This window comes from Vigna unguiculata, chromosome 7 (assembly GCF_037176805.1).
Source record: "Vigna unguiculata cultivar grain cowpea cultivar isolate G323 ecotype 2 chromosome 7, ASM3717680v1, whole genome shotgun sequence".
NCBI classification, from domain to species: Eukaryota; Viridiplantae; Streptophyta; class Magnoliopsida; order Fabales; family Fabaceae; genus Vigna; species Vigna unguiculata.
The window spans coordinates 7,776,732-7,786,907 of NC_140798.1; the positions used below are offsets into that span (position 1 = coordinate 7,776,732).

General features: G+C 32.0%; 1 protein-coding gene across 1 annotated transcript; it reads left to right on the forward strand.

Annotated features, from left to right (window-relative positions):
* The first annotated feature begins 1,422 nt into the window (after positions 1–1,422).
* On the forward strand, positions 1,423–3,400 carry LOC114190139 (large ribosomal subunit protein eL24-like). The gene is made up of 5 exons (XM_028078921.2): positions 1,423–1,565; positions 2,318–2,393; positions 2,501–2,602; positions 2,783–2,931; positions 3,064–3,400. The coding sequence occupies exons 1-5, from the start codon at positions 1,555–1,557 to the stop codon at positions 3,218–3,220; spliced, it is 495 nt and encodes a 164-aa protein (XP_027934722.1). The 5' UTR covers positions 1,423–1,554; the 3' UTR covers positions 3,221–3,400.
* Positions 3,401–10,176: the final 6,776 nt, after the last annotated feature.

Here is a 10,176-nt window from a genome sequence, read left to right on the forward strand (position 1 = left end):
GTTGATGTGAGCAGATAGGAGAACATTTGGCAGTGGTAATGATGATAGGAATGATACAGCTTGATGGACTGGACGGGTATTGGACCCATTTTGGGGTCCATCGCTGAAGAATTTATTTGCTATGTTTTCTTATTTGTACAAGACTCGTACAATTAGTTCGCTAGTGTATTTGGTTTTAGGCCGTGTGGGGCCTCTTTTATGTTTTATGGATATGTTGGGGTACGGAGTACTTCATATTCCAAATCTTCGTACCCTCTAGATATTATGTATGTGGCGTTTTATTAAATGGGCTTTACCTTTTTATTTGAGACGTTACAATTATGATGAAAAAAAATATTTTTTCAATTTTATTATTTTATTAATTTTATAACTACTTATTTGAATTTAGAAAATTACTTAAATATAAAGATAATAATAATAATATAATAAAAATGAAATTTTATTACTATAATTATAACAACAAAATAAATAAAATTAATATTAATATTACTAATAATAATCATAATAGTAATATTACTGTTACTATTAATTATAATATTACTATTACTAATAATAATGCAAATAATTTTATCGTTAATAACGATAATAGAATAATAATATTAATTATTTTTTAGGAATTTTGTTAAATTAAACTGCTGTTTTTCGGAATTTTGGCATAGTACTTTTTAAATATTTGTTAATTATTGAAAATAATTATTTTATAAATTAAAAAATAAACATAATCTAATAAATATTTCAAATATAACAGTAATTAAATTTTTTTAAATTTGATTTCTTAAATTAAACTACTATTTTACGAATTGTTTTTAGGACTTTTCTGCATATGTAGTTTCTAAATATTTTAATTTTTATAAAATAAATTATATAAAAGTAAATGTAATTAAATAAATATTTAAAATATTATAATAATTATATTTGTCGTTAATATGAATGGTTAAGGTAATAAATTATTATTTTGGAATGAGGGAATTACAACAAAACCATTAGACAACAAAATTGAAAAAGAATAAAAAAAAGAACAAATTCGTTATTTGAGGATATGTTTTTGTACAGTAAAGCAACGGATAAAAGATGATGAATTTTATAAAAGAATCCACTTCAACAAACATGTTTTTCTTATAATCAGAAGGGTATTTGCAGAATAAGAAAGAGTGAAATGTCAAAAAAATCTAAAAATATGACAGGTATCAAGTTATGATCACCGGGTATTTATTAATTTTCAATTGTACTAACTTTTTTCTTATAGATATAGTAAATAGTAGAAGAGATTTTGTATCGAATAAATTTCTTACTATCAGCCCAGGCCCAATTATCTAATAACTTGCTTAGTTTTTTTTTTTGTTTTTTTGTTTTTACTTTCTTACTGAGAAAGGTTGTTTTGGGCTTTCTAACTATACATGTTCGCAGTCCGACCTAATTTCGGGTGGCATTATCGTAGTTTTATTATAAACCAAGGCTATTTATTGAGATTTTGGGTATACATAGATATAAACAACCATTGCATTCTAGGGTTTCTACGGAAAAGGAGATTCAAGAGGAGGAACAGCAGCGACAATGGTTCTCAAGTAGGTTTTCTCCAAAATCAAACTCTCTACTTTTGTTCAATAATCTCATTCCTGAATTCCATGCACGATCTTTATTGAAGGGTCTCTGCTCTTTGTTTTCATTTTGGTATCGGTGCGAACACGCGACTTGTCCTTTTGTCATTCTTGTATTCTTGTAGTTGATAGCTACGCCGTCGTTTCCGGATAGGCAAATTGTTAGAGTGTTGACTAATCGATTTAAGCTCGCTGAAGTGGGATTGCTTTTTCTAGTAGAGTTTATTGTTCTTTTGTTATGAATTTGTTAGAAATTGGTATTGTAAATCGACTAATTATAATAGATGAGGGATTTGCAATGCTGTCATTTTTGGGCTTTTAGATCGTTTCCAAACTACTTTAGATCGTTTCTGAGATTGTTCTGTTTATTGGATGTATTTATCTGAGTCGCAATATACGTTGGAGTTCATAATTTTTTGCACCTTCTATGTATCAGTGCTTGCAACAATTAATTTATATTTTCAAAAAATGTGTGTTTTAAATTAAACGAGATAGTCAGAACTGTTGTTTATTAATCAAAAGTTGTGCTTTATGGGACATTGTATTAGTAGTCATTGAATGCTCGATGGTATTTCAAACTATAAAACTCTTTTTCACTAATAAAAAGTAGTCTTTTATGGATCATTTTGGTAGTATGAATTAAATGGTTGGTGATATTTCAAATTATAATCTGTGCACCTAAATGGTATGCTAACTGGCAGCTGATGTTTGGATGTTAGGACCGAACTTTGCCGTTTCAGTGGTGCAAAGATCTACCCTGGAAAAGGCATAAGATTTGTTCGTGGTGATTCTCAGGTAACATAATTGTGTCGTTTTCTGAATTTTACGGATGATATGGTACTATGCAATGCTGTCTTGATAATTGGTTACTTATGCGAGAGTATTGATTTTTAAATGAGTAGGTGTTCCTCTTTGCGAACTCCAAATGCAAGAGGTATTTCCACAACCGATTGAAGCCATCAAAACTCACCTGGACTGCCATGTACAGGAAACAGCATAAGAAGGTGAATATCTAAATGAAATTATTTGTATAATAACCATCTTTTTATTCCTTATTTTAAATTATCACACATTCAAACAGGTTACTGTACCACTCTATCTTGATAATGATGTTACCTGAGATCTCTATGATGTTTTGATTAAATTTTACATTGATTCTTTATCTGTGTAATTGTGATGTGTAGGATATTGCCCAAGAAGCTGTGAAAAAGAGGCGTAGGGCCACCAAGAAACCTTACTCTAGGTCCATTGTTGGTGCTACACTGGAAGTTATTCAGAAAAAGAGAACAGAGAAACCAGAAGTTCGCGATGCTGCTAGAGAAGCTGCTCTGCGGTGTGTTTTGTTTTCTTTTTAGTTTTCTCATGCTAAAATACAATGTTGTCGTTGAGTGATTATATAACAGCATCTCTATCTAATACAAATATAGAACAGTATCTCATTACCTGAAGTTGATATGTTCTGCAGTGAAATCAAAGAAAGGGTAAAGAAAACAAAGGATGAGAAGAAGGCAAAGAAGGCTGAAGTTCAGGCTAAGTTACAAAAATCCCAAGGCAAAGGTGCTGTTAGCAAGGGTGCTGCACCCAAAGGACCCAAGCTTGGTGGTGGGGGTGGCAAGCGCTGAGTCTAAAGTTTTGTTCCATTTTGGCCTTGTACTCAATAGAGTTGTTTTGTTCCTTTTGTGCTGATATTTTATTTGCTTCATTATTCAAAACCTGTGCTTGGAGCTTATAGTACCTAGTATTGAATGGATTTTCCTGCAGAGCTAATTTTAATTTTATAAAAATACCTTGTGTTTTTCAAATCGTAGAATGGAATATCACTCCTTTACCTTTATAACCAGTTCCTAGTCATGCATGTGGATTTTTTTTTTCCCATGTAGCATACTTTTTCCAAAATATTCTCTGGATAGCATACTGTGCACAATATTTATATTCATAGCATAGTTTTATTTTATGTTGAGAATTCGGTTTTCGGGCAACCGAATTTTAAATTTAATTTTGCAATTTTTTTTTATACTAGTCTGAATTCGGTCCCTGGGACCTCAATTCTGTACTGTTTTTTTTTTATTTTTAAAATGATGGAAACATAAAGTTTTTTTAAAATAAATATAATTAATTTTTATTTTTGTTATCAATAAAATAGAAATAATTAAATAAATTATTTTAAATAATAGAATTATAAATGTGTTATTAGTTATTAGAAAAAAAATAATTTTATTTTTTTTTGAATTTGTTAATTTTAAAATTGATATAATTATTTTTTTAAAATAGATAAGAGTAAAAGAAATTAAAAAAATCGATGATATAATTATTTTTTTAAAATAGATAAGAGTAAAAAAAATTAAAAAAATCGAATTAGTAATGTTTTATTAGTTATTTGAGGTGTTATTTGAAAAAAATAGTAAAATAAAGAATAATTTATTGTGTTTATGAATTTGTAAATTAAAAAAATGAATTTGTATCGTATAGTAAGTGATTTTATGTGTAATTTCAAAATATAATTCAATTTAATTTTAAATTTTGTTTCATAATTTGTGAAGTATGAATTTTTTTTTTAATATGTGTTAACAAAAATTGGAATTATAAGCTTCTTTTAGTTTTGGATAATTGTTAAAAATTTTATATTTTAAATATTGTAAATTTGTCTAAATTAATTTAGAAATGAAGGAAATAATTAAAATAATTTAAAATGATTTTATTATTGTATATGAAATTAATTTTTTATATGTTTTTGGTTTATGTAAAATAAGTAAGAATAAAAGATAATAAGAAAAGATGTGCCATTGAATTGAATGAAGTTTATATTTATTGAAAACAAATCAAAGTACAACATAAACTAAGTGGTTTGATGCAGGTCATGAAAGTGCAGGGTTATTAGGTTGTGTGTCCTTCAGTTCTACAATAGGAACACTTTCTTGATTGTCTTCCTTCCCTAATGTCCATCTCAGTCCTAATTCTACTTGATTTAGGACGACCCTTCTCAGTCCTTTTTGTGGCAGGATGAGGCCAAACCTATGGCCCTTGGTATGGTGGCCAATATTCTTCATGTCTTAACTGTTAGAATTAATTGACGAATTAATTCTATTACTGACTCATTTGAAATATTATGATGGGCCCAATTGTGATTTAATAAAATATAAAGACTTATTGATTATTATTATGGGAAGTGATAATAAAATAAAGATAAAGATAAAATAAAAACCAACTTATGGACGTTGGTTTATAAAAAGGAATAGGGGTTCTGTCTCTGGCCATAAGGTTCTTTTCACAGTAACCCATCAAGAACGTGTGAGAAGAGAAAGAAAGGCAAAGAGATAGATTGTGAAACGGTGGTTGAAGAACGCATATTCACAGGATCTCTCATGGATCAAGGTTAGTGCTCTATTATGATTTATCGTGTGAGAATTATAAATCTTAAAGATCCTTAATTAGTTTTACATGTGGTATCAGAGCCTATGTTGTAGGATTTATGATTCTCTTTTTATGATGTTTGTTTCTGATTGTTTATGAACCCTAATTAAAGTTTGAAGGGTTATTTAAGTATTCCGCTGCTTTAAAATAGAATATGAATGCCATGTTGGAAACGAGAATTGATTCTCGTTGCTGGAATTGCGTGTGTGATTAAACTGCAAGTAGAATGGGTGCCTAATTGAATTAGAAAAGTTTTTGTACATACTTGAAAGAAATTCACGTAAAGCTTTGCTATGTCAAAGGCATGAACCTTTTATTTGGAATTAATAGAATGTGTTGCATCGTACTGCGTGCATTTTTTTCCCTCACATCAAGAAGTCGGTTTTTTACGTGGATTGCAAACCGCTTGTTTACTGTGGAATGAAGTGTGGGAATGGCATAATGTGTGAATGGCAAAGTAATATGGCATAATGTGTGAATGACATAAAACCACTACCGAACGTATGCTATTATTGTGTGAACGTGCACCATGTGAAGTTACATTCCACTACTGTTAATTTATTTATTAAAATTAAAGTGTAATGCTTTTATTAGTTGATGTCACTAATAAAATTAATATTAATTATTTTATTATATAAATAATTAATAATTTTATTTTAATTTGCAATAATATTTATGTTTGTTATTGTTAAATTAAAATTAATGAGGAAGATATATAAAGTTTATAACAATTAAATGTATGTGTATTTATTTATTTGAAATTAAGTATGATAAATTTTGTTAGTCACCAAAGTGGCCAAAATTTTAAAGTTTATATGATTTCAAATTATTAATGTTTTTTTTATATTTTAATTACCCATAGTATGGATGCTAAATTATGAATAATTAAATTTATAGGTTAATTAAAATTCATTAATTATAAGACATTTAAGGATCGCCCAAAGGTTGATTAATTGTTCTCATAATTAATGAACATGATTGTAGATAATTTTGTATGCGTCACTAGTTTTATTTATATATCCAAAGGTAGTAGGTGATTCTAGTTGATGCATATTTTAATTATCAATAATGTTATAATGTGATTAGCATCATTATGTTTATGTTTGTGTATTAGTGGATCTCCCAAAGGAGAACATTAGTATGCATAGAATGATTGTTTATATCTGAATCTGTTTTTACGTTTAGTTTTATGACTCAAAGCATTAATGTTAGGCATGTGTTAATTGCAGTCTCTGTTCCGGTTTCTTTACACGCGCATGCTTCGTCTGTTCCAGTCTTTAATGGGTTGAATTTCCCTGACTGGAGTGAGCAAGTCCAATTTCACTTAGGTGTGTTGGATCTTGATCTAGCTCTTCTAGTTGAAAAGCCGGCTGCTATCACGGATGCTAGTAGCAATGAAGAGAAAGCCCATTACAAAGCTTAGGCAAGATCAAACAGACTTAGCTTAATGTTTATGAGAATGAGCATAACAAGTAATATAAAGTCAGCTCTTCCCAAAACTGATGACAAAAAAGAATTTATGAAATTTGTGGAAGAGCGCTCCCAAACTGCTGATAAGTCTCTCGCTGGGACACTGATGAGTACGTTGACCACTATGAAGTTTGACGGTTCGCGTACTATGCATGAGCATGTGATCGAGATGACAAATATCGCAGCAAGACTTAAGTCTTTAGGAATGGCAGTGGATGAAGGTTTTCTCGTGCAGTTCATTTTGAACTCATTACCGTCTGAGTATGGTCCGTTCCAGATGAACTACAACACCATGAAAGACAAGTGGAATGTGCATGAATTGCACAATATGCTAGTTCAGGAGGAGACCCGACTGAAGAACTTAGGAAGCCACTCTATTCAATATGTGAAGAATCAAGGAGTTGTTAGAAAGAAAGTTGCTAAGAAACATGGAAAGGGTAAAGGACCACTGAAGATTGACGAGTCCTCAACCAAAATCCAGAAAAAAAATGACAAATGTCATTTCTGCGGGAAGTCTGGACATTTCCAGAAGGACTGCATAAAGCGTAAGGCTTGGTTCGAAAAGAAAGGTGAGCATAATGCTTATGTATGTTTTGAATCAAACTTAACTGAAGTTCCCCATAATACGTGGTGGATTGATTCTGGATGTACGACTCATGTTTCTAATGTGATGCAGGGATTTCTTACAACCCGAACCATAAACCCAAATGAGAAGTTTGTCTTCATGGGCAATAAAGAGAAAGTTCCAGTGGAAGCGGTCGGGACTTATCGTCTAATCCTCGACATTGGACATCACTTAGACCTTATGGATACTTTTTATGTACCTAGTATCACTAGGAATATAATTTCTTTGTCTAAGCTTGATATTGCTGGATATTCTTTTAAGTTTGGGAATGGTTGTTTCAGTTTGTTTAAGCGTACTTTTATGACTGGATCTGATACACTTTATGATGATTTATATAAATTGAATTTGGATAATTTATATGCTGAAACTCTTATGACTGTGCATCACAGTGTTGGCACTAAACGTAGTTTAGTGGATGAATGATCTGCTTTCTTGTGGCATAAACGTTTGGGACATATTTCCAAAGAAAGAATGCAAAGATTAGTAAAGAATGAAATCCTTCCGGATTTATATTTTACTGATCTGAATGTGTGTGTGGATTGTATTAAAGGCAAACAAACTAAACACACAAAGAAAGGAGCCACGAGAAGCACTCAGCTTCTTGAAATCATACACACCGATATATGTGGTCCGTTTGATGTAAATTCTTTCAATAAAGAGAAGTACTTCATCACCTTTATTGATGATTTTTCGCGTTATGGACATGTTTATCTACTGCATGAGAAATCTCAGTCAGTAAATGCCTTGGAAGTTTATATAAATGAAGTGGAAAGGCAATTAGACAGAAAGGTGAAAATCGTAAGGTCTGATAGAGGTGGTGAGTATTATGGAAGATATGATGAAAGTGGACAACACCCTGGTCTGTTCGCTAAGTTCCTTGAGAAACGTGGTATTTGTGCTCAATACACAATGCCAGGCACACCACAACAAAATGGTGTATCAGAAAGGCGTAATCGAACCTTAATGGATATGGTTAGGAGTATGTTAAGTAATTTATGTTTACTTGTATCATTGTGGATGTATGCTTTAAAGACTGCCATGTATTTGTTGAACAGAGTTCCTAGTAAAGCTGTTCAAAAAACTCCTTTTGAGTTATGGACGAATAGGAAACCCAGTTTGAGACACCTGCATGTTTGGGGTTGTCAGGCAGAGAAGTAAAAATATACAATCCGCAAGAAAAGAAACTAGATGAAAGAACATTCAATGGATTTTTCATTGGTTATCCAGAAAAATCAAAGGGGTACATGTTTTACTGTCCTACCCATAGTACTAGAATCGTTGAAATTGGAAATGCTCGGTTCATTGAAAATGGCGAAACCAGTGGGAGTGAAGCTTCACGAAATGTGGAGATTAAGGAAGTTAGAGTACAAGTTCCTATAACTAGTACTTCTTTATCAAGAGTTATTGTTCCACATGTTGTAGAAACTCACAACAATCAAGAAGAACAACAAATTAATGATCCCGAGGTTAATAATGAACCAATAGTAGAACAACCACAAGAAATAGTATTAAGAAGATCTCACAGAGATAGAAAGTCTGCTATTTCGAATGACTATGTGGTTTATCTACAAGAGTCAGAAAATGACTTAAGTATTGATAATGATCCAATTTCTTTTTCAGAAGCCATTAATGGTGATAATTCTGATAAGTGGTTAGATGCCATGAAAGATGAGCTTAAATCAATGGCACATAATGACGTATGGGACCTTGTGGAATTGCCAGAAGGATGCAAGAGAGTTGGGTGTAAATGGGTCTTTAAGACTAAGCGTGACTCTCAAGGCAATATTGAACGTTACAAGGTCCGTCTTGTTGCCAAAGGTTTTACTCAGAAAGATGGCATTGACTATAAGGAAACATTTTCGCCTGTTTCTAAGAAAGATTCTTTTAGAATTATCATGGCATTAGTAGCTCATTATGATCTTGAGTTGCATCAAAGGGATGTTAAAACTACTTTTCTGAATGGGGATTTAGAAGAGGATGTCTATATGGACCAACCGGTGGGGTTCGCTAAAGAAGGAAAGGAGCACATGGTGTGTAAACTTAAGAGATCGATATATGGACTTAAACAAGCTTCTCGGCAATGGTATCTTAAGTTCAATGATACTATTGTGTCCTTTGGATTTAAGGAAAACACCGTTGATCGGTGTATATATCTGAAGGTCAGTGGAAGTAAGTTTATATTTCTGATTCTGTATGTTGATGATATCTTACTTGCGACTAATGATCTTGGTCTATTAAGTGAGACTAAGAGGTTTCTCTCTAATAACTTTGAAATGAAAGATATGGGTGAGGCATACTATGTGATAGGAATAGAAATATTCCGTGACAGATCACAAAGATTGTTAGGTTTGTCTCAGAATGCATATATTAATAAAGTTTTAGAGAGATTCAGAATGGATAAATGTTCAGCATCTCCTGTTCCAATACAGAAAGGAGACAAGTTTAGTCTCATGCAATGTCCAAAGAATGATTTGGAACGGAAACAGATGGAAAATATCCCTTATGCATCTGTTGTTGGGAGTTTGATGTATGCTCAAACCTGTACGAGGCCAGATATTAGCTTTGCAGTTGGTATGCTTGGTAGATACCAAAGTAATCCAGGTCTGAAGCATTGGAAAGCTGCAAAGAAAGTTTTAAGATACCTACAAGAAACAAAGAATCACATGCTTACTTATAGAAAATTTGATCACCTTGAGGTGATAGGTTATACAGATTCAGACTTTGCCGGCTGTGTGGATACAAGAAAGTCTACATTTGGTTATGTGTATCTTTTAGCCGGAGGAGCGATTTCATGGAAAAGTGCGAAGCAGTCTGTCATTGCTACATCCACCATGGAAGTTGAATTTGTGGCATGCTTTGAGGCCACAGTTCAGGCTAATTGGTTGCGGAACTTTATTTCAGGACTTGGAGTAGTCGACAGTATTTCCAAGCCGCTGAAAATTTATTGTGATAATTCCGCAGCAGTCTTCTTTTCTAAAAACGACAAGTATTCTAAAGGTGCTAAACATATGGAGTTGAAATACTTTGCCGTTAAAGAAGAAGTTCAGAAACGTAAAGTGCCAATAGAACATA